Genomic DNA, 23,124 nt, shown 5'->3' on the forward strand with positions numbered 1-23,124 from the left:
CTTGCCCACACTTCTCAGGACACGGGCGGGAGCAGAGGGGCCTTAGGGGGAGCAATGCCTCCACCTGCTGTCTTTCCCAGAGGGGAGTTCTGATGGGCCCTCGGGCCTGAGGCTGTGCCCTGGCAGGAGGCCCAGGTGGCTACTGAGAGCTGCCCTTCGGGGGGCGGGTGGGGACCACACTCCTGGCTCTGAGCTTGGGGCACGAATGCCTGCAGCGTGTCTAACACCCGCTCTGTCCACAGCTCTTTGGGGACGTCTGCTACACCTGCAGCCACGTGATCGAGGGCGATGGTAAGGCCCCTGTCCCTGTGCCCCCTTCCTGCCCCAGGCCCCGTTCCCCCGCACTCTCTGGGCTGTGGGTCCTGCAGCTGCGTGCCCAGCTGGCCCTCCGTGTGCACAGCTGGGCCTCTGGCTGGCCTGGGGGGCGGCCGCTAAGCTCCCATCTGCCCCTCACAGTGGTGTCGGCCCTCAACAAGGCCTGGTGTGTGCACTGCTTCTCCTGTTCTACCTGCAACAGCCGGCTCACCCTGAAGTAAGTCGTGCTGGCTCCCAGGGGTCGGGGGCCGAGGAGGGCAGAGACCTGCAGGGCGTCCCCCCCCACCCCGGAGCCCGTCAGGGGCTCACGTTGGAGTCGGCTTGCCACGGGCTCTACCCTTCGTCCGACCCTCCCTGAACGACCACTGTTATCAGGCCCTGGGGTTGCAGTGGGAGCAGGGGCAGCCCCAGCCCCGAGAAGGCAGGTCCAGGGGCCCCCCCGGGGCATGGTGGGAGGAAGAGTCACACTAGCCTCCGCACTCGGAAGGGCGCCGGCCTCTGGGGAGGGAAGCACACTCCGGCTCAGGGAGCAGGAAACACGCTCAGAGCCAAAGGAGCCAGACCTCACCTAGGAGGCTGAGAGGGGAAGGACAGCTGGAGCAGTGAGGTGAGGTGAGGTGCGGCCCGGCGTCTGAGGACAAGAGGGAAGGTTCTGGAGTTTCAGCATTCCAGAGAAGTCTCTAGGCAGAAAGGGAGGCTTGGAGGCCCGTCTCCTCATCTCCCATGGCGTCCGGCCAGAAGGTGCCCCCCGGACCTGGCCGGCTGGGGGGGGGGACAGGCTGGGGTAGGGGAGGTGGTGGGCTCTGGGCCGGGGGTCCGAGGAGACCCCGGCTCTCCTGGCCGCTGCCCCTCCTCTGCAGGAACAAGTTTGTGGAGTTCGACATGAAGCCCGTGTGTAAGAGGTGCTACGAGAAGTTCCCGCTGGAGCTGAAGAAGCGGCTGAAGAAGCTGTCGGAGCTGGCAGCCCGCAGGGCGCAGCCCAAGTCCGCGGGCCTCCAGCCCGCCTGAGAGGCCCGCCCGCCGCCCGCATCGTCCTCCTGCTCCCCCCGCTTCGCCGCCCGCCCCCGCTGCCCGAACCTGCGGCTTCTCCCTGCCGTCTCTCCGCTCAGCATCCCCCCCAAGGCGTCCCGTCCCTCCCCTCCCTCCTTCCACGAGGCCAGAGGCCACGGGGCAGGGGCCTGGGCGTGGCAAGCCTGTGACACATCCTCGTCCACAGCTTCGGCCCGAGGTCTTCCAGGGACAGAAGCAAGTAGGGCCAGGGTCACCTGGGCCGGCCTGTCCTGACCTGTCCCATCCCCGCAGGAGGCCTCGTGGCTCGCATTCTGTGGCAGCTTGGCCAGCCTCCGCCCCCCGTGGCACAGGTGCAGCCCACGGCCAGGCGGCCGCCCGGACCCCAGGGCCATGTGGGTGGGCGCCCCCGGGGAGCCACCCTGCAGTCCCCCGACCACGCACGTGCTCAGCCAAGCAGGAGCCTCGTGCCCAGGCCAGGCCGGCGAGTCCCGCTTCTTCAGCCCACGCAGCAGCGGGAGGGCCCCCGCTCGCCCCGCCGCCAGGGCACCCGCTGACTCCCCGGTGCAGCCTGGGGCCAGGAGGCGGTGGGCTCTGGTGGGCGGCTCATTCCTGCCCTCCGGGGAGGACAGCGTGGGACCCTGGTGTTGGGACTCACACTTGCACAACGAATGAAGGCTTTTCTACACGACCCCAGCGCTTGCGTGGTTTGTGACATTGCGGCGGATATGCTGCCGCAGGGTTAGGGAGACAGCCGCCAGACCAGACAGGCATCCCAGGGCCAGGCTGCCGACAGAGACCCTCAGTCCTTGAAGCCTGGCCCGGTGGGTGGAGTCGGAGGACAGGCTCCGACAGGGCTGGCGGGGGCCGTGGGCGCCCAGCCCAGGCTCCGAGGCCCTGCGTGCAGCTCCGCCCTCGGGGCAGCGAAGCCAGCAGCCACCTCCAGCAGACCCTCCTGGCGGCAGCCCGTGTCCGGTGCCGGGCGGGGGAAGGCGGAAAGGTGTGCAGAGGGGCCGGTAGAAAGCGTCTCTGCAGTCTGAGGCGGAGGAAGGGAAGGGGTGGGGGTGGAAGGAAAGGGAGGAGGGAGACACGAAGGAAGTCACACCATGAGGACAGAGCTGTCCTTTGCTGGGCCTGGACGGGCCGCAGTGCTTTTTGCTTTCTCTGGAAGGAAGCCTTTGCTGGACCTGCTGCCCACCCGAGCCCCAACCCGACCCTCGTCTCTCGCTGACACACTCCCCACTGTTCTGCGGAACTTTTATTGAACATTCCTGGGGGGGAGTCCTCCCCGCCATCCGTCCGTCGGCCTGGAGGCCTGCCAGTCCCGGCCCTGCCCTTTGGCCCTCAGAGTCAGCACCCGGTGGGGGGGGCCCTGGGGTGCCACAGGGTGGTGGTGCTGGGGGTTCTGGGGAGAGGGTGACTTGAAAGGCTGCCACCAGAGGGCAGGTCCTCGGGAAGTACTGCCAGGACCCCCCGATTGCAGAGGGAGGCTGAATGGGCACGAGGCCCCGCTGCTAGGGACTGGCCGGGACTGAGGTCCGGGGCTCCCGCTGCTTGTTCACGGTGCTCAGCAGCTGCTGCACGTACGAGGTCAGCAGGTCGTCCATCTTGTAGCCCTGGACGGGGGGAAGGGTGGGGTCGGAGTCTGAGGGGTACAGCTAAGCGGGGCTTGGGCCAGAGCTTGCGGGGCCCAACCTCTGCCTCAGTGACACACCGGGCAGGGCGTGAAGAGAGAAACAGGGCTCCTGCGGCTGGGCCCCGAGTCCCCTTCCCTCCCTGGGACCACAGGCCCCCCTGCCAGGCCTTGTTGCCCCCCTGGGTGACACGCCAAGCCCTTCCTGAGCTGCACCTCCTTCCTCTGCTGGCCCAGCCTGGCCTGCCCACCCCAGGCATGGGGGCCACGTCCTCCCAGGGAGCAACTCGCCTGGTGGCCAGGGGGTTGGGTCAGGGTCGGGGAAACCCAGTGTCCGGAGCCTCTGGGTCCCTCGTGTCTGGGCTGGGAGAAGGCCCCCGGGCCTCGGGCTCACCAGAGAGGTCTCACACAGCAGGCGGCTGCCCCGGCCCAGGCTCCCCAGCACCATGTGGAAGTAAGTACTGCCGCTGCTCCAGCTGGCAATCTTGGTGAAGGGGTAGGTGGTGAGCAGGTCCTGGGGGCACAGTGGGCGGCGGGTAGAAGCCAATCAAAGCCCAGACGGCCCAGGGGCCCTGAGTCTGAGCTGCTGCCCGGGGTCCTCCAGAGCCCATGGGGCCATGTGTGGGAGCCCAGGAGGGCAGCCCCAGCTGCGCAGGGGCCCAAGGACCCTGGCGCAGTCCCCGGGGTCCTGCCACTACCTTGGTCTTGGGGTGGATGAGCAGAACCCCGTGCCGGTTGATGGCGATGAGGATGATGTCCGGGTAGGAGGGCTCCGAGGTTTGCTGGGGAGGGAGGGGGGTCACAGTGATCACAGCCCAGCCTGGGAGGCCAGGCGGCCCCTCCCCGAGACGCACGCACGCACACACGTGCACACTTGCTCCCCCAGACCTGGCCGCTGGCCCTGCCCGTGGCGTGATTTGGGGAGAAGCTCAGGCTGCTGGGGCCAGAGCCGGGCGGGGCCTGCGTGGCCAGGATGGCCGGGCTTGGGGCGCGGCCTACCTTCACCTCGAAGAAGGCAGACCCGAAGGTGGGCCACCGGCAGATCCACTTCAGGAAGGCCACCTTGGTCTCCTCCACTGTCATGTCCCTGTGCTTGTCACAGGCCAGGAGGATGCGCTGGGGGAAGCAAGGGCTAGTGAGGGCCTGAGTGGAGGCCACTGCCCGACCGGGCTGCCACACAAGGCCCCGAGGTCCTGGCCCAGAGCGGCAGCTACTGCCTGAGGCCGTGGACAGCGCGGGGAAGGTGCTACAGCGGACCCAGGCCACCCCCCACGGTGGCACCTGGGCGGGGTCCCTGTGGGGACAGCAGCCGAGGGGCCCCTCCCCAGCCCCTGCCAAAGACCTTCTTCCATTCCTCTGAGGACATCAGACGTGTGAGGTTCTCAGGCACGAGTTCTCTCAGGACCTTGGGCATGCTAGCTAACTGGGACCGGTCATTGCCAAACTGGGCCTTGTAGATGAGGCCTGCCAGGTGGACGGCATCCTCCTGTGAGCACTTGTGGAACCCACGCAGGTACTTGGGCAGCTCCTGGGTGAAGGACAAACTGGACTTCAGGCTGCAGCCACGCCCGGCTTCATGCTCATGTAGTAGCCCGCCCCCATCCAGGAAACCGAGGCTGCAAAAAGCTAAGGTCATCAGGGTAAGGTGTCCAGCAGAGGGAAGGCCACTGAATGGAGGCAGGGCTCCCTGCTGTCTTGCCGTGGAGGCCGAGGCCTGCTCTACCCCTTCAGGGCAAGGGCCAGTGCTCCACGGGCTGCAGGACCCTCTGCGCACCTCCCCGCCCCGGCAGGCAGGCAGGCAGGCATGCTGCAGGTGATGGTGCGGCCGCTGTCTCCAGACGCCGCTGTCCTTCTGCTCCTGGCTCCAGAACCCTCAGGGGCGCGGCGAGCCCACAGTGAGGCCCTGGGCGGGAGCTGGGTGCCCAGGGGCGAGGCGGCTGAGCTCCACTCTCAGGGCAGGTGTGGGCTGGAGCGAGGGTGGCCCCAGGAGGGGCGCCCACCTGGAGGGGCGGCCCGGGTACCTGATGGTAATGGAGTATGGTGTCTGCCTTCACATCTCTCCCTGGGGCCACGCTGAGCCACAGTTTCCGCATGAAGTACACCTGGTAGGAGAGCGTCACAGCAGCCCCTGGATAGAGGCGGCAGTGAGCACCAAGCCAGGCCCGGGGCGCTGCCCGCCACCCCCGCACCCTGCCCCTTGGCCCCTCGCATCGCCGCTGTTTGTTACTGCGGCCTCCCCAGCTGGACAGCCTCCATGCCTCTTCCTCCCTGGGCCCCAGCTCTTCCTCATCCCTCAAGATGAGTGTGGAAGCCCCCTCTTCCAGCAGCATTCGCGGATCTCCCCGTGGGGTCAGGCCCCGTTCCGCCCTCTCTGCCCCCATGCACCCTCCATCACCCCGCAGTCCCGCCATGTGTTCTAGGCCTGCCGCATGCCCGGCCCCTGCCGGAGTTGGGAGAGCTCCAGGGGCAGGGCCTGACCGCCTGGCCCCAGGCCTGGCCTACCCATGACCCAGGGAACATGAAGGGGAATGAGAATAAATGAATAAATGAATGGGCATAGCCATGCAGGAGTGGCCCGGGGAGCCGCCTGACCCTGGCCCAGGAGTCAGACAAGCCCTGCCCCGCCTCACATCCCTGCAACGCCCCTTCCCCGCCCCACCTCTCCTTCCCGGCCTCCCGGCCCCTCCCCTTCCCGGCCCCTCCCCTCCTTCCCGGCCCCACCCCTCCTTCCCGGCCCCACCCCTACTTCCCTGCCCCTCCCTTCCTTCCCCGCCCCACTCCTCCTTCCCGGCCCCTCCCCTCCTTCCCGGCCCCACCCCTCCTTCCCGGCCCCACCCCTCCTTCCCGGCCCCTCCCCTCCCTCCCGGCCCCACCCCTCCTTTCCCGCCCCTCCCCTCCTTCCCCGCCCCTCCCTTCTTTCCCCGTCCCACTCCTCCTTCCCGTCCCCACCCCTCCTTGCCGGCCCCTCCCCTCCTTCCCCGCCCTTCCCCTCCTTGCCTGCCCCACACCTCCTTCCCCGCCCCTCCCCTCTTTGCCGGCCCCGCCGCTCCCCTCCTTCCCCGCCCCACCCCTACCTCCCGGCCCCTCCCCTCCTTCCTGGCCCCAGCCTGCCCCACAGAGCCCTCCCCTCACCTTCCTTCTGGGGCTTGTTCTTCTTCACCCAGTCGGCCACCTGCCTCAAGGAGTCAAAGAAGAAGTCTCCCTCCTTCTGGCTGATGACCTGGGCCGGGTGGAGAGGAGGGCACAGGGAGGCATGCAGGTGTGCGGCATCCAGGGACCCATCTCTGGCCTGGGAGGCTAGGTGCCGCACTGGGGCTCCGACCCCTCCTGCCTACGTCCCTTCACCCTGTGTGCCGCGGGGGGCCTGGCCCAGCGCACGTGGGAGACCTCCGCCCGCCCGCCCGCCCGCCCTCCCTCCAGGCCCCTGGCCTGCTGGGCCGCGCACCTTGTCCGCGATCTTGATGAAGAGGCTGCAGCCCTCCCAGGAGGCGAGCTGTAGCCGGGCGGCGATGCTGTCGCACACCTCCCGCACCCGGGTGTTGGTGCCCACCTGCACCATCTGGGCAGAGAGGGGGCAGGGGAACGTCTCAGGACGCGGCTCGGGCCGGGGTGACCCTCAACAGCCTGCTGACTGGGGCTGGGGTCGCGCCTGCCCTGTCCTGAGAAGGGCAAGACTCCCCCTCTGGAAACCTGGCCGGATGTATGCGCTGTTGGGTCACAGGGCGCGCTGTCTTGGGGTCCCAAGAGTCCCAGCCTTTTGAACTTGCTCTGAGAGCCTGCAGCCAGACTGCGGGAACTTCGTCAAGGCCACAGTCCGCTTGGGGAGGGCTGTGAGGGCGCCCTCGCTCCACTGCTGCCCCTTGGCCGAGGGTCTCCCGCCTCCCACCTGTCCCCTCCGCCGTCCCCAGAGGCCGACTGGGGTCTGTCCGCAGGCACCCCATGGCGGCCCTTGCTCACCATGTCCCGGGGCTGGGTCGGAAGCCTGAGGGGCCCCCAGCCCTGTGGCCTCTTCTCCCTTGTGCCCAGCCTGGAATGCCCCCCACACCTTTGGGACGTCCAGACTCCCGACTGCACTCCAGCCTCCGCGGGGCCCATCCCTCCCCTGTGTGGCCCGGAGCACCTGAGGGCGCCCAGCACTCAGTTCATGCTCATGGGGACTGGGGTGGGGCGAAGCGGTAGTTTCGGGGGAGACGGGGCAGGGCTAGGAGAGCGCTGAAGGGGAGACCATCCACTCTATATTGGAAACAGCCGTGTCGGGCGGTGTCTCCCGGCTCTCCTCGGGTGACCCCCGTGGGGAGGGACCTTGCTCCAGCTGCGGGTCCCCGGGGGGCGCAGGGCCTCACCTCGCTCGTGTTGTTGGGCAAGCAGATCTTGTGGCACATGCGGGAGACGTTCTGCTCCATGGCCTCCACCTCCACCTGGTGCGGGGGCTGCTTCCGGGGCCCCGTCCTGGAGCAGACAGTGCACGTGCTGCACATGCCACCCGACACCCTCACCTGGGCCCAGCCTCTAAGCTAAGCTCTGTGCCAGGCACAAAACAGAAGCCAACCCCGAGACCACCGCCGTTCTGGGGGGCTGCCCTGCCTGCGGTGCTGGGCACATGGCCTAGAGGAGGCAGCAGTGGCCAGCCTGGCCTCACTCCCAGGTGCCCCGAGGTTCTGAGGACACACATGGGGAAGGGACCCAGGCTGGCCAGGGGTCCTGGGCCCGGCACCAGTAGGCAGGGTGAGTCATGTTCTCATTCCCACACAGCTGGGCAGGGGGTTGGGGATGGGGACACCCACCTTCCCCACTGCGACCCAGGCTGCCACTCACTGTCACGTCTGCTCACCAGGTCACCCCACCCTCTTGCATAGACACAGGAGACCAAGCCAGGGCTGGAGGGCAGGCAGAGCCAGGGAAGAACTGCAGGATGGGCTGGCAGGGATGGGTCTGAGCTCAACTACTGTGGGCTGGGCTAGGGGGACACACAGGTGGCTGGGGACATCAAGGTCCTCCTCTGGCCTCAGGGTAGTTCCTTCTCTGCCCTGGACAGGCAGCCACAGGGGCAGGAGGAGCTCATGGCCAGAAACCTCCACTGACCAGCCTGGCCACCCTGCAACCCTCTGGGGCCTCACTCTCCATCTTCCTCCCCGGCTGCTGGGACCTGGTCCCGCCTCCACAAACTGACACCAGCTTCTAGAAAGGAAGCCGAGTCTGGCTCCACTGGCGGGTGTCCGCACTGGACCATGAGCGCCTGGAGGACCTGCGGGGCCCCCCGGCATCCCCAAGCCGACATTCCCGGGGGCCTCGGAGCTGTCAGGCTCACCTCAGGACCCTCTGGATGCGGCGGCTGCAGTCGGGGGCCAGCACCTTCCTTCTCCGCGTGTCTATGAATTTCTGGGCGTGGGGCAGCAGCGCCTTGCCAGGCGGGAAGAGGCCGGTGCAGAGCCACAGCAGCTGCCAGCCCCGCTCCTCGCTGTGCCTGCAGATGGAAGTGCCGGTCAGCCCGGGAGGGCCCCCTCCCGGAAGCCCGGGCCAGCCAGGCACCTCGGGGAGATGGGGCTTTGTAGGATTTATGCTATGAGCTGAGGCCTGCCTGAGGCCCTGGGCAAGGCAGCCGCTGCCCTGCTGCCAATGCCACCGGCTTCCCTGCCCACGAGAAGGGGAGGGGATGCTATCGTGCCCATTTTGTGGAGTAGGGCGCTGAGGTTTAGAGAGGCTAGGGCCTGCCCAGGAGACAAAGGAGAGAGGGGGAGAGGCAGGGCCCAGGGCAGGTCTGCCTCCCCCACCCCCACCCCCGGCTCTGGCCAGCCCAGGAAGTCAGGGACACACCGGGTCCCAACCTTCCCACCGTTACTGCGAGGGTCGCCCTTATGAGGGGCCGCCTCCCCCTCTGACAGTGGACACAGCCTCGGGGGCTGGGGCGAGGCCTGAGGGGGCCCTGGGCATGGCAACCCGCGCGTGCGGTGCCCTCTGCCCCTCCCTGGTCCCCGCAGACCTGTTGGTGTTGTGCGTCAGCTGCTTCAGGATCTGGCAGTAAACCTCGTCCTGCAGGGCCGCCTCCTGCAGGGCCGCCGAGAAGATCTGGTCGGTGAGCTCCAGGGAGGTCCAGGCCTTCCGAGAGGGGTAGTCGCCCATGTACCTGAGGACGGGTGCAGCCGTCAAGGAGAATGCGCCGGCGGGGCTGCCTGTCACCGCTGACCCCCGAGCCTAGGCCCGCGCGGACCCCGGGGCAGCGCTGTGCCCTGGGAGATCCGGCCCCCTGGCGGGCGGGCTGCGGGGCTGGGGCAGGCTGGCCGGGAAAGGATATCAATGAAGATCCGACAGGCGACATCCCGCAGCTCGGCGTCGGCGTGGACGCGCCGGAGCAGAGGCTGCCGCAGCGGCTCGGCTGAGTGGGCCCACAGGCGGCCCCGGGGCCGGGCCAGGGGCAGCACGGCTCTGCTGACCGTCTCCTTCTCCGGGACCCTGTCAGGGATCGAGGCGGGGGTGAGGGCCCTCCTCACGCCTCCTCTGCCCGTGCCCCTCTCTGTCCCCTCCCCACCATGAGCCCCACGCACAAAGTGGCAAGAGAGCCCCGGGCTCCGGTGCAGGTCTCCACGGGGATGCCCTCTGTGCCCACAGCTCTCAGCTCAGAAACGGGGTGGTGGGGGGAGGGTCAGAGGGTCCCCTCCCTGCCCAGAGAGGCCAGGCAGGCAGCGCACCTGCTTTCATGGCCTCCAGCCCCCGGGGAGCGGAGAGCGAGGCTGCTTGGGGTGGGTTCTGGGGGTGGGCAGGGCAGTCACCTAAAAAACTCATAGGAGAATTCCTCCAAGGTGTGCAGCTTCTCCTCAGGCTGCTCCTCGGGGGCCGGCTCTGCGGGCCGCCCCTCCTGGGCTGCCAGCTTCCGCTTCTCTGGTGGCATGGCCAGCAAGCTCTGTGAGGGCACGGGTCTGTGGGTGTCCAGGAGCCCCTGCCCACTAGCTCCTCCTAGCCTAGTTGCCTCAGAGACTCGGGAGGGGCCGGACCACGGGGCTGGATAGGCCTGGGTCTACCCTTCTTGTGTCACCTGCTGTGTGACCCAGGATCAGTGACTCAGTGTCTCTGAGCCTGTTTCCCTTCCCTTAAGCGGGCTCTCAGGCCCACTGCTTCCGGCCTCAGCACAAGTGCCAGTCCCTCAGGGATGGCTTCCCAGACAGGGCAGACCCCCGCCCTAGGATCTGCTCCCATAACAACAGGTACTCCTCCTTGGTGGCACTCCGTTCGCTTGCCATCAAGTCGTCATTCGTCCCAGTGCTCCTTGAGGGCGGGGACACTACTGTGTTCAATCCTGTACTGCAGGCGAGGGGCACGCAGTTGGCGCTCAATACATGCACGCTGGAAGGCCTGTCTGTCCTGTCCCCCTGGGGGGCTGGTCTTGGGCGCCGGGGTGGGGTGGCCCCCCGGGTCAGGGTTTAAATGTGGCTGAGACGAGGACGGATGCATCCCCAGGACAGTCCCTGGTGGGAGGGGTGGAAGGAATGCCCACTGATTGAGCACCTACTAAATGCCGAGCGCTGCACCAGGCACTCACTGCACAAGCACTTCCTGCCTCTCCGTCACCCCAGAAGGACGATGGGGCCGGCAGAGCTGACGTGATTGCCCGGGATCCGTGAGGTGGGTCCCGGGCCCCTCAGCTAGGACCCCAGGCCGGGCATCTCGGCCACTTCCCCAGGTGCCCACGGGTACCCAGCTGAGGGCAGGGGAGCATGAGTTACCAGCAGCTCTGCCGAGGGCTTGGTGACCGTTGGGATGGTGTAGACGCAGGCCGTGGGCACCAGCCCCGTCTTCTTGGTCCTGTCATTCTGGGCCAGGGTCCAGTTCTCAGAGGTCAGCAGCCCCTGCTTCTCTGTCAGGATCAGCAAGTCCCCCTTCTTGAAGGGCAGGAGGGCAGCATCCTCTACAAATCCAGGTCACACGGACACACACACGGGGCAGAGAAGATGCCGTTTCCCAAGGGCTCAGCGGAGGCCACAGGCTGGGCTGGCACCCTGTGGGCCATCTCCTTTGACCGGTGGGGAAACGCAGATGCAGAGCAGTGGGCCCAAGGCCACCCTGACAGTGAGCTGGTGGTGGGATTCCCAGAGCTCTGGCCCTCAGGGGGCCTGGACAGGCACAGAGCCTGGGGTGGCAGGAGCTGGGGAGACCTGCTCAGACGCCTGACAAGGAGATGGCTCGCAAGCCGGGAGGCAGGTGGACCAAGGGAACAGAATACCAGCTGGCGGTCACCAAGCCTGCCCGGGAGCTGGGTGACCTCTCTGAGCCTGTTTCCTCAACTGTAAAATGAAGAAAGTCATCCCTCCCTCCTGGGGCTGTTGTGAGGATGGAATGGGCCCCAGGGGCAAAGCTTCCGCTGACGTTTCTTACTGCACTTAAGACCCTGTGCACAGCCCTCCCCTGCTACCTCCCTCCTGAAGCCTGATTTCCAGCCGTGCTCAGGGAAGCCGTGGCCGAGGACTCGACTGCCCGGGCTCACCCCGCCCCCAACCCCCCTCCTGAGCTGTGTGGCCCTGGACAAGTTGTGTCCCTTCTCTGAGCCTCCAGTCCTTGCCTGTAAAATGGGACAACAGGGCAGCTGTGGGGATGGTATGCAAGGCACGGGCGGGTGGCCCAGCTGTTCTCTGCAGGTGAGGGCGCTGGCCCTCCCCACGCTTCCAGCACGAGGACAGCCTTCAGCGCACTTCACTTCGGAGGGTTTGAGACCCCTCCTGGAGTCTCCTCATCTTGCACGTGGGAAGGCCTTGCCTACCGCTGCCCCCCGAGGGCTTGGTGGCCTCTCTCCCTCTCTCTGCTCGAGTCCTTGTGCCCCGCCTGCCACGTCACCACTGGGACCTTGCACGAGCAAGCCACCCACCTTCACCGGGTCCCCTCCCCACCTGGCTGGGTATCTGTGGCCTTCCTGTCCTGCAGGGCCATGGCGAACACGGACCTCTCCTTCAAGCCCTCCAGAAACATGGCCACCAGCTCGGCGATGGCCCTGCTGCTGGGGGACCTGAACTTGAACTCCTCTTCGTGCAGTGTCAAGAGCACCAGCCTCTGCCCACCCTGGGCCTCCCTGAGGGGGAAAGGGGGCAATGTGACCAGAGGTCTACTCCACCCTCCCCCTGGGTCAGCCCCTCGACAGCCTGGGCGGGGTGACCCGCCTGAGTTACAGATGAAGAAACCGAGCATCGAGTCCAGAGCCATGGCAGGGCCAGGGGCTGAGAGCAGGTCTGCCCCGGTCCCAGGCCCCGCTGTGTGTGTGGGCAGGTGGGCCAGAGCTTAGGCTCCCATGGGCTCCAAACGCAGTGGTGGTACTGAGCCCCAGTCTGTGGGGTCAGCTCCGGGCAGGCAAGGTGGTGGCCAGCGTGGAGGGCCACCGCAAAGAACGGTGGCGCTGAGATGGAGCGCCAGCCTGGGTGAGCTTGGGCGAGCTACCCAGCCTCTATGTGCTTCCGCTTATTTATCTGCAGACTGGGGGTGCTGGGGGGACTTACTGGCATGGCAGAGAGCACCCAGCACGGTCAGCCTCAGTAAGTGGTGGCCAGCCTGCGCCCTGCACACACTGGTATTGACCACAGTGGCCACACCGGGCTGTGCTTTAACCAAACAGGGGCTCTGGCAGGGCACAAGCAGGCCTTCCCGAAGGGCATGGAGGCCTTCTCAGAAGGTGAGAGCCGTGGAGAGCGCAGGGACAGGGCATCCGAGGTCCCAGCAGGCGTGCAAGGCCGCCCTCCTGCTGCTGTGTGCCCTGCACACGCAGCCCTGTCCCTCGCTCCCTCTCCCAGACGGCTGGTACCTCCGAGTGAGTGCTTCCCCCGCCCCGTGAGAAGGGAAGGAGCCTGTAAGTGAACGTACAGCCTGGAGGCTGCAAGCTTATGTGCCCCTTTCCAGGGGGGCTGCGTTCTAAAGGAAGCCTGAGAAGGCAATGCGTGATGTGCACAGTGCTGGCCCTGGGACAGTGGAAGGTGGGTCCCGATCCAGCGGCCATCACACCACGCGTGTGACGTGGTATGAGCCAGCCGGGCTCCCAGGGACGATGTCCCTCCTCCTCTCCCTGTCTCTCCTGGAGCCCCCAAGGGCTGAGGTTGTGGGGAGAGAGAGATCTGGGGCCTCTTCCCTCAGGGCACCCACCTGTTGGTGATCAGGCTTATGACCTCCAGGAAAGAGAGTTCTAGGAGCACCTTCTCCTTCTGGTCCAGGAAGTACAGCCCCTTCCAGTTAACAGCCAAGATCAGCTGAGTCTTGGGCAGTCGGGGGCCTGGCGGAAGGAGACAGAAGTGTGAAGCCTGGGCTGGCCCGAGGTGTGGGCCCAGCGGCACCCTCGTACCCGGTCAGACACCGTTACCTGAGAGTGTGGTGACTTCAAATAGCCGGGAGAAGAGCAGCGGCCACTTCAGGCAGGCGGTGTTCACCACCTGCTCTTGCACGGCCAGCGGCGTCGTCTGCTTCTGGGTGTATGGTGCCTGCTCGGAGGACACGGTGACGTGTCACCTCCATCGCTCATCATCCCCCACCTAACTGCTCACCCAGCGCCCAGGGTGCTCATTTGCTGGATCATTCTGGGAAGCCTCTGCCTAAAGGCAGGCCAGTGCCGGCGAGGGCTGGGTGGGAGGCTCTGGCGGGCGGTCTTGAGAAGGAAGGGAGGCTTTCCCCTCCTCAGCATCAGAGCTCCAGAGGCTGTAGGGCCAGGCTCCTGCCTCAGCCTGGAAGCCTGTGAGGGTCACGTGCAGGTGTCTGCGGGCCCCTGTCTGCAGGCCCCCGTCTCTCGCCAACACTGGCCTCAAGGGGCTGCATGTTGCCCCGTGCCCAAGGCCAGCCACGGTGTGTGTGTCTGTGTGTTGCTGGTGCCCCTCTGCCTCTCTTCCACGGAGCTCTTCGTCTGCACATTCGGGAGGCGTCTTTCAGGGTCCTCGGCTTTCCCCCACCTTCACCCTTTCCTCTCCCCATCTCACTGCTCTGTGCTCATCGCTGCCTGTAACATCCAACTGAGCTTTCTTGTTAATTTGTTGAATAAAATGTTATTTCTCTGGTTCCTACTTTAAAAGGTGGTTGGGTAACATTCAGGTACTGGACTGGGGGTGTCAGCTGATACATCCCACCTGAGACCTGGCAGTATGCGACGGGTGTCAGGAATTTTAGAACAGTCACACGCTCCGAAATCCCTTTTCTAGAAATCGATCCTGATGAAATAACTGGCAAACATAGAAAAGGTGTATCTACAAAGAGGTTCACCTTGCTGTTTTAACAGTGAAACATGGGGCATGACCTTACCATTCATCAGTAGGAATCAGTAAAGTGAATTATAACTCATGAATACAGTACTATGCAGCCCTTCAAAACAGAGAGATCGGTATTGAGTGACACAGAAGTAGGGCCGCAAACTATTAAGTGAAGTAAAGAAGCATGTTTTAAAGTTATCTAATGATAATCCTATTTTTATTTTTTAAAAAGGTATGTTTTGGGCTTCCCTAGTGGTGCAGTGGTTAAGAATCCGCCTGTCAATGCAGGGGACACGGGTTCGAGCCCTGGTCCGGGAAGATCCCACATGCCTCGGAGCAACTATGCCTGTGTGCCACAACTACTGAGCCTGCGCTCTAAAGCCCGTGAGCCGCAGCTACTAAGCCCGTGTGCCACAACTACTGAAGCCCGCGTGCCTAGAGCCCGTGCTCCGCAACAAGAGAAGCCACCGCAATGAGAAGCCTGCGCACTGCAAGGAAGAGTAGCCCCCGCTCGCCGTAACTAGAGAAAGCCCATGTGCAGCAACGAAGACCCAACACAGCCAAAAAAAAAAAGGCGTGTTTCTCTCACTCCAATCATATGCATGTCTCCATTGTGTACATGTGAATAAGGCAGTCTAGAAGGACACACGTCACAAGCTTAAGAGGGATGAGCTCTTTGATGTGACATTATTGGTGATTTCCCTGTTGTTTTTGTATTTGTCTGTATTTTCTGGTTTATTTGGTAATGCCCAGGTTTTAAGTGTTTAATGGAAAAAAATCAGTGAAACTATGTCCACTTTGGAAAAAGTGTGGTGTGAATTTCCTAATTCTTTACTCTCACCCCAACTCCCCCTTCCCAAATTACGAAGCCACTTCTCACTCATGTTCATCTGGGGTTGTGTGCATCTCTCGTTCCCCTCCGTCTCGTACTAGCCCTAAAACGTCCATGGTCTCTCCCCTGTAAACACATCCACTCAGGCTGGGAAACAACAGGAACAACCAACAGGGTTTGCTTCCCCAAATTCCCGTTCAAGGATTGTCCCCAAGGGATGCTAGCCACTGCCTTGTGGAACAGAGCATATGCGGTCAAGCTTGTGCGGGGAACAGTGGGTAAGACAATCAGGCTTCTGTCCTGCAGGACTTCTTAGAGCCTTTCCTAAGGGCTGTGCACTGTGACACCCGAAGAGCAGGAAAGACCAAGCTGCATCCCCTGCCGCAGGCGTACAGGACCCTTGTCTACGGACCCACTTTGAGCACCTCCTTCTGTGTTGCCAGAATGGAAAGCGTGTTGCTTGGTCATCCTCCCTGCCCTTCTCCGCACTCGGATGGCCCCTGCTGCCACTCCCCCGGGGCTTATCCCCCTGCCACTGGGCTCTCAACCCTGACAGACAAGCGCCATGTTGCCTTCGTATTTCCCACTGCTTGTCGTGTTCTTTCTTGGCCCCCAGTGCAAGTTAATGCAGGGGAGGCATTAACCAAAGGCTTGTATCCTCAGTAACCCTCCGTGCACAGCTCTCCTGCAGCAGCTGCACCAGCCAGCCAGGTCCTCAGAGATGCCTTTGCACCCTCAGGCCACGCTGCAGAGCAAAGCACCCTATGAGGAAGGAGGCTCTGACAGAGGGCCGGGTTTGGGACAGCCCTGTGGGGAGGGGAAGAGAGACAGGGGGACTGAATCAGGCAGCCTGTCTTTGTCCCTTCTTGGGGTGGAAGTTTAGGAGAAGCAGAAACCTCCGCTGGTGCAGGTGATCCCGAGAACATGAGTGGGTGTTGGGAGGTGCAGGTAGAGGCTAGGGGACGAGGCTGTGAGCCTCTGGGAGCCGCCTGCACTTGGTGCGGGCTGACCAAGCAGGGGTAGAAGAGGGGCAGCCCTCCCTGCTGTCCAGAGCCAGCCCCGGGCACACAGGGCCCAGCAAGGGGACACCGTAAGGCTTGGGGCCAGGATGGGGCCTCACAGGGCGGGACTGGTGCCGAGGCAAGGGCGCGTTCGCGGTCAGCAGCTGGGGATGCCCTCCCGCGCCAGAAGGCCAGGGCCCAGCCCGACCCTGCAGTGGAGACCAGTGCAGGGCTGAGCTGCCCTGACCTATGGCAGGATGCCACCGTGGAAGGAGGAGGGAAGACGGAACGGGCCTGTCAGAGGGAGTGGACCTGAGCGAGACTCTTTAAACCTGAAGAGACAGGGCTCTGCTGAGCGGCAAGTTAGTCTCCCAACCCCCCATGAGTGGGGACTCGTCACGGGGTCTCCACCCGCTCTACACACCCCAGGGCCCCCAGGGCCCCCATAAAGAGCTGCACAGCCCGAGTGCACAGGCTCTGGGGAGCTGACCTCGGCGAGGGCGGCGGTGACCAGGCTGGCCCACTTCTCTGGGGGCTTGGTCCTGTAGAGCTTGGGGGGGACACAGCTGGGCAGCAGCTCCTGGACGGCCTGGCTCCTCACCGAGGCGCCGAGCTGCACGGCGCAGCACTGGGCCAGCAGTTGCACCAGCTCTTTCTCCTGCACAGCCCGGGGGACACACAGCGGGGGGAGGGGGGGCGTTGAGAGCCCACCCTCCCCCAGGACGCTCTCGCCCCGGCGCAGCAGAGGTGACCAGCCACCTCCGCTAGGCAGGACCTGCCCCTCCCCCAACACAGCAGAACCTCCGCGGGCCCCGACTGGGCCCCGACGCGGGCTGGGCTCCGGCTGGCAGGCAGGGACCTCCCGGCAGCCTTGGCCTGAGCCCTGCGGGGCCTCTGCCTGAGGACAAGGGGGGATCCCCTGTGCCCCTCTCTCAGCCCGCCGGAGCCAGAGAATGTGTGGGAGGGAGCTCTGAGGCCTGGGTGGAGCCCCAAACACTGCTGTCTGAGTGGGGTGAGTGTGGGCGAGGCCTTCACCCTGTCTCCCCCAGTCCTCACTGAGCAAAGGTGACCAGTGGCCACCCCTGTACGGCCTCTGCAGGGCTCATGTGGGTGGAAGCCTGTGTAAGACCCCAGCATGCACAGCACAGAGCAGGGATCCTGGCTTCCCGGGAGACCAGAACCTTGCCCGGCCACCCAGCTGCCTGCCCTCCGGGCCCCCTTTTCCCCTCACCCCTGACTCTCCCTGCCCACTGCCCCATTCCAGGCAGGCCTCCAGGGCTGCCATGGCTGCCTCTGACCCCCCAGGGCAACATCCTCTGATTCAGGCCCGGGAGGTCTGCACCCACCGAACAGGTGCAGTGCTGCCCTAGGGCTTCCGGTGCACAAGCTCCCTTCCCTCGAGTCTCACAAACATACAGAAAGCTCAGGTGGCTCTGCACTTTCCAGGTGAGGGCCAGAGGCTCAGAGAGGTGACCTGAAGTTCCAAGGTCACACTGCCAGGAAGAGGCACAGGTGGGACCTGAACTCAAGTGCTGGGGCTCCAAGGCCATGTTCTTGACCCCCAGGCCCTGCTGCCCCATAAGCAGCTGCCGTGGTGAGGCCAGGTGGGCTCGGGGCTGATGGGAGGGCTTCCCCACCTGCTGCAGGTGCCCCAAACCCCAGCGGCTTGAGCAAACCTATGGCTGAGGGAAGAGATGGAGGCGGCCGGGCAGGGACAGCTGCGCCCAGAGGGGCCCAGGGACCTGCACTGGCGGACGCACCCCCGGGCCCGCTCCTCTCCCCTGGCCGCCTGCCCTCCAGCTCCCCACGGCCATCCCTGGTGGCCGCAGCCCAGCTGCCCTTGCTCTGTCTCCGCCACCCCTGCGCTGGAACAGGGCGCTTCCTCAGGCTGTCTGATGGGTGGGTCTTCAGGGCCCTGACGGCCGCGGTCCCCTCACCTTCTCGAAGCTGTACTCGCCGGACCGGACTCCGTGGAGGACTTGGTGGTAAATGAGGCGGGTGCTGACCGGGTCCTCCCGGGAGTCATGCCACGGGGTGAAGAACTCCTTCCGGAAGTAGAGGCGCCAGGGCGTCTGGCGCTCGCTCTCGCCCCTCTCCCGAGCCAGCTGCTCACACTGGGCCACGGCGTCCATCACGTGGTCGCGCCCGCTGCCCAGGGACCAGAACTGAGGCCAGAATCGGGGCGGCAGGGGTGAGTGACTGCTGCATGTCAGGCTGCCCCACCTGCCCTTGGCACACGGAGGACAAGAGCCCGCTGGACGCCCGAGGGACTCCTCCCCACGTGGCGTGGACTGTCAATCACCCCCCCAACACTGTCCCCCTGCCCGCCCCGCCCACAGGCGGCACATGCCCACGTGATGGGGTCGGAACACTGATTGGTTGGTTGGCGTGAGCACGTCTCGGTCTGAGGCTGTGGGCATGGGCATCAGGGCATCTGGGGGGGCGACGATGTGGGGTTCAGGTGGGGCAGTGCTGGTGTGACCTCCGCACTGCTACATGGGAGTCTGAGCTCCCAGCGTGGGGGGCTTGGAGCAGGATGTGGGGGGGGACCTACCAGTGTGCCTGTGACACCGTCTGGGGCCGAGGTACAGCCACTGGGCTGAGCGCATGAGTGTTGGGGCAGGAGGGCACGTTGCCTGGTTAGGAGGCATGTCTGTGAGCGGGAGTTTGTGTTCGTATCTGTTTGGCAGCCGGCAAGGCGAGCGGTGGCTAGGCTGATAGGCGGGTGGTGGATGGGACCCCCTGGCCAGTACCTTGTCGTACACGGCAACCTGCAGGGAAAAGCCCACGTGGTCGCTGAGGCCCTGCTTGTGGGCGATGTGCAGGCAGACTTCCCGAGACGTCGAGGCTGAGTCCACCGAGACGGTCAGGCTCTCTCCAGTCGCCAAGGTCACATGGATCGGGACGCGCTTCTTGGACTTGACAGCCTGGGGACAGACGAAGACTCAGGTCCTCTACCCGGGAGGCTCCTGGACTCAGCTGCCGGCGCTGGTGCTCCCGGAACCCTGGGATGGGAGGCCGGTCCACCATCCCCTCTTCTCAACACGCTGCCCCTGCTGGCTCATCCCTGTGGGTTCCAGGGGGAGGAGCCTTCTGAAGCCCCACCCGGTTCGGCAGGGAGTTAACAAAAGTCCTGGCCAACCGGCATCTGCTACTGAACTGACAGACTGGGCCAGGGCCGCGCCCAGGGACCACAGGCACAGAAGGCGGTGGACGGGCCTAGAGTGCACACTTCCTGCCGGCAGCCCCATGAGCTGGAAGAGCCATGACGGCTGGCACCACCCCACATGGACCGTCTCTCGCCCCTACCTGCAGCTCCAGCCAGGAGGGCGGCTCCGTGCGCACCCCGTTGGCACAGGTGCGTCTCAGGCGCTCAGCACAGAAGGGCCCGTAGCCGACTGGCCCTTGACCAATGAAGTTCAGCAGATACTGGTGGGCGAGAAAGGGAAGGGGACGAAGACACTTAGAATAGAGGACACTTTCTATTTACTGTCCAGATTCTAGAAACTGTGATACTAATTGTAACTATGGATGTTGGATGTGTTAACTAACCTTACTTGGCAATCATTCTGCAATACACACCTATCTAAAATCACTACACTGTACACCCTACACTTGAACAATGTTATATGTCAATTATATTTCAGTAAAACTGGAAAAAATTTTTAAATGAAAATAAAAATGATAATAGTGTTGGCAAAGGTGCATTGACATGGGGCGTTCACACTGTGAGAAGAAATATCAATTGCACGGCATTTCTGAGGAGTCATTTGTCAATATGTTTTAAATAGTACATAGTTTAAAAATGTACATACTCTTCGACTTAATAATTCAAACCTATGATAAAGGGAGATATATAGGTTTTTTGCTTTTCATTTTTTAAATTTATTTAGTCTTTTGGCTGCATTGGGTCTTCGTTGCTGTACGTGGGCTTTCTCTAGTTGTGGCGAGCAGGGGCTACACTTCGTTGCGATGCGCGGGCTTCTCATTGCGGTGGCTTCTCTTGTTGCAGAGCACGGGATCTAGGCACGCGGGCTTCAGTAGTTGCAGCACGTGGGCTCAGTAGTCATGGCACGCAGGCCCTAGTGCATGCGGGTTGCAGGAGCTGTGGCATGCAGGCTCAGTAGTTGTGCCGCATGGGCTCTAGGGCGCATGGGCTTCAGTAGTTGTGGTGCGTGGGCTCAGTAGCTGTGGTTTGCTGTCTCTAGAGCACAGGCTCAGTAGTTGTGGCGCAGGGGCTTAGCTGCTCCGCGGCATGTGGGATCTTCCCGGACCAGGGCTCGAACCCATGTCCCCAGCTTTGGCAGGCGGATTCTTAACCACTGTGCCACCAGGGAAGTCCCTATAGTTTTTAATCATAGTGGTGTTTATGGTGATGGGCAATTGGAAGATGGATCCTAAATGTCCATCAATGAGTGAAATACGCGCTGGGACAGCACTAACAGATGGCATTAGCACTGCCATTTGGGAACAGTTTATGACACGAGAAGACACATAAGATAAGTGAAAGCTGCAGGAGAGCCGATGTTCAAAATATGTTTGATAGGATGCTGAAACAAGGCATTGAAAACTTTTTTGTCTCTCAGAGAGATTCTTTGAGGAGATGCAGCCTGCAAGGGTTTACTGGTGTCAAGGGTGGCCCAGGGCCTAGGGCAGATGGCCAGGGTGACCACACTTCCTGCTGTCCCTGAAGGGACAAGAGCTAGTGATATTGTTTTCTATGTGATTCCAAGTATGACCCTATCACACCACAAAAGGCCAGGAATTGTAATGGAAGTTACCTCTGGGTGTGGGGATGACTTTTATTTTCTTTCTAGATTTTCTTCATATCCTACATATTACACATTTTTTTTTTTTTTTTTTTTTTTTTTTTTTTGCGGTACGTGGGCCTCTCACTGTTGTGGCCTCTGCCATTGCGGAGCACAGGCTCTGGACGCGCAGGCTCAGCGGCCATGGCTCACGGGCCCAGCCGCTCCGCGGCACGTGGGATCTTCCCGGACCGGGGCACGAACCCGTGTCCCCTGCATCGGCAGGTGGACTCTCAACCACTGCGCCACCAGGGAAGCCCCCTACATATTACTTTTATCATCAGAACCAAAAGGTATATTAGAGTAGCAAAGGCTGGGGCCTCCAACACTTGAAAGCACCTCCCTTGTTAGTTCTAAGGCCTAGAGAGAGATGCTGCAGCCAATCTCTGGTTGGTGCTCACTCCTCAGACCCCTTTGCCTTTTCAATGCCCACTGCACCCATTGATTGTCTCATTGTCTCCTGGTGACTGAGCCCAGGTAAGATGACTCTGCAGATCCTGATTAGAGGTTGGAAGGAGCATCCTTTTTTGCAGACGGGAAACTGAGCCTCAAAGAAGCCCAGGCACTGATACCCATCCTGGCCTGCAGTAGCAGGAGACCTGGGCCATGCATGCGTCAGGATGTCTGGACCTGCTCCAGGGCCCCGGGCCCACCCGTGCTGCCCCCGCCTTCAGCCCCTGCCCCCGGCCCTTCCCACCTTCATGAACCTTTCGGAGGGCGGGAAGCAGCCCAGGCACAGGCCAAGCAGGATCCAGCCCCGGGCCAGGCTGCTTGTTTTGTAGTTCTCCGAGAGCTGCTTGCAGATCTGGCAGTAAATCTCGTCCCTAAAAGACACGGAGCGCTGGGAGGCCAGGCAGGGGGCTGGCTCTGGGGGAGAAGAGGAGAACGGGGCACAGGGGCACACAGCTCCTTCTGCACCCCTAGGGGCAGACATGTCTGCAGGGGGACCTCCAGCCTCCTCGCCTCCAATTGCTTTTGCTGCACACCCTCACCTCCTCACATCCAGGCCCACCGTGGACCCTGTCATCTCCCAGGACTGTGCTCCCTCCAATGTCTCCCCAGTGGGCTCTGTAGCCCCACTCCTTTTTTCTTTCCCCTTAATATTTATTTATTTATTTGGCTGTGCTGCGTCTTAGTTGCGGCACACGGAACCTAGTTCCTGAGCAGGGATCGAACCCGGGCCCCCTGCATTGGGAGCGTGGAGTCTTAACCACTGGACCACCAGGGAAGTCCCTCTGCACCCCCGTTCCTGATAGCCCTTGTTTCCTGTCTTCCCAAGACCTCAGCCCTCTGTCCTCTCAGTCAGTCATCTCGGCCCCTTGGGCCTTTGCTCCCGCCCTCACCCACTCTGCTCACAGCACCTTGACCCTCCAGCTGTGGGTCACAGCTACAGGGAGGGCCGAGGGGTCTCCAGCCAAAGCCCTGCTCCTAGTAGATCAGCCCAATCTGATCTGTTCCTTTCCCCAACCTCACAGTTATTTCAAACCTTTCCCTCTGCCTAGAGGTCCTCCCCCTTCCCCTGAATGCAGCACCCCCCACCCCGCCACTGCAGGGAGGAGAGTGGGGACTTCAAGGGAGAACCCCTCAACTCCTCACCTCCTGATCAGTTCCCATTCCCACAGGCTCATGAGCCTCTCTTCTCTGTGTCCTCTTGGGGAAGGGGCTTTCCTCCACTCTTCCCTGCTGACTCAAGCCTCTATCAACTTATAAAAGTGTCACATTAGCCTCTCCAACCTCACACATCCAGAGACCAGCATCTTTCCCCTAATTACACAGCGGTATGCTCCTAAATGTTTAACAACCAACTCTTCTGGGGGAAAGAGCCCTGAAATTCATTGCATTTGCCAATTTTTGTGGTGTAAATATTCCCACCAGTGCTGATTTCAAGCTACCAATGTCACGTTGCTGACCACAGAGTTCAGAGGAGATGTGCACGGCCAGCTTTCCTGGGCCAGTACAGTCAGTCCCAGCAGACCTCCTCCTTCTGCAGCCTCTGCAGGCACTGCCATCAACCACTCTCCCAGATGGGAAATCTGGGGGCCACCCCAGACTCCACCCACCAGCCACCACATCCTACTATCTGTCTCCTGGAAAATTTCTCTGTCCCCTGCTCTCTACTTCTGCTCCCTGGGCTCCCTCATCAGCTCTGCAGCAGCCCTCTCCTGGCCTCCCACCCCCAGGCTCCATCTCTCCATGTCATTGCCAGGAAGATCTTTCTGGAAGTCATCTATGATCATGGTCTTCTCTTAAAGCTTTTCCCTGTGCTCTAAGGATTGAATTCAAACTCCGGGCCCCAGCTGGGACAAATCATCCGGAATTCCAGACC

At 63.0% G+C, this 23,124-nt stretch overlaps 2 protein-coding genes across 5 annotated transcripts in view; one reads left to right on the forward strand and one right to left on the reverse strand.

The window, feature by feature from the left end:
• The window catches only part of LIMS2 (LIM zinc finger domain containing 2), a 35,205-nt gene extending 33,209 nt beyond the window's left edge, over nucleotides 1-1,996 (forward strand). For all 3 annotated transcript variants that reach the window (XM_079924921.1, XM_079924923.1, XM_079924922.1), the window contains 3 exons: nucleotides 243-291; nucleotides 457-532; nucleotides 1,176-1,996. In XM_079924921.1, coding sequence (XP_079781047.1) covers nucleotides 243-291; nucleotides 457-532; nucleotides 1,176-1,323 — 273 coding nt within the window. In that variant the 3' untranslated portion in view covers nucleotides 1,324-1,996. The remainder of the gene's footprint in view (nucleotides 1-242; nucleotides 292-456; nucleotides 533-1,175) is intronic.
• Nucleotides 1,997-2,578: 582 nt separating this feature from the next.
• Nucleotides 2,579-23,124, reverse strand: part of MYO7B (myosin VIIB) — a gene marked incomplete at its 5' end in the record, with an annotated part of 71,870 nt that continues 51,324 nt past the window's right edge. For both annotated transcript variants that reach the window (XM_079923615.1, XM_079923614.1), the window contains 22 exons: nucleotides 2,579-2,939; nucleotides 3,351-3,470; nucleotides 3,655-3,738; nucleotides 3,956-4,072; nucleotides 4,299-4,484; nucleotides 4,978-5,084; nucleotides 6,089-6,176; nucleotides 6,402-6,515; nucleotides 7,300-7,405; nucleotides 8,265-8,420; nucleotides 8,937-9,080; nucleotides 9,236-9,406; nucleotides 9,724-9,854; nucleotides 10,675-10,856; nucleotides 11,833-12,011; nucleotides 13,070-13,196; nucleotides 13,284-13,401; nucleotides 16,481-16,648; nucleotides 17,928-18,155; nucleotides 18,744-18,917; nucleotides 19,300-19,419; nucleotides 21,496-21,622. In XM_079923615.1, the coding sequence (XP_079779741.1) occupies nucleotides 2,838-2,939; nucleotides 3,351-3,470; nucleotides 3,655-3,738; nucleotides 3,956-4,072; nucleotides 4,299-4,484; nucleotides 4,978-5,084; nucleotides 6,089-6,176; nucleotides 6,402-6,515; nucleotides 7,300-7,405; nucleotides 8,265-8,420; nucleotides 8,937-9,080; nucleotides 9,236-9,406; nucleotides 9,724-9,854; nucleotides 10,675-10,856; nucleotides 11,833-12,011; nucleotides 13,070-13,196; nucleotides 13,284-13,401; nucleotides 16,481-16,648; nucleotides 17,928-18,155; nucleotides 18,744-18,917; nucleotides 19,300-19,419; nucleotides 21,496-21,622 (3,049 nt within the window). In that variant the 3' untranslated portion in view covers nucleotides 2,579-2,837. The remainder of the gene's footprint in view (nucleotides 2,940-3,350; nucleotides 3,471-3,654; nucleotides 3,739-3,955; nucleotides 4,073-4,298; nucleotides 4,485-4,977; nucleotides 5,085-6,088; nucleotides 6,177-6,401; nucleotides 6,516-7,299; nucleotides 7,406-8,264; nucleotides 8,421-8,936; nucleotides 9,081-9,235; nucleotides 9,407-9,723; nucleotides 9,855-10,674; nucleotides 10,857-11,832; nucleotides 12,012-13,069; nucleotides 13,197-13,283; nucleotides 13,402-16,480; nucleotides 16,649-17,927; nucleotides 18,156-18,743; nucleotides 18,918-19,299; nucleotides 19,420-21,495; nucleotides 21,623-23,124) is intronic.

Source organism: Stenella coeruleoalba (assembly GCF_951394435.1).
Source record: "Stenella coeruleoalba genome assembly, chromosome: 6".
Classification (NCBI taxonomy): Eukaryota; Metazoa; Chordata; class Mammalia; order Artiodactyla; family Delphinidae; genus Stenella; species Stenella coeruleoalba.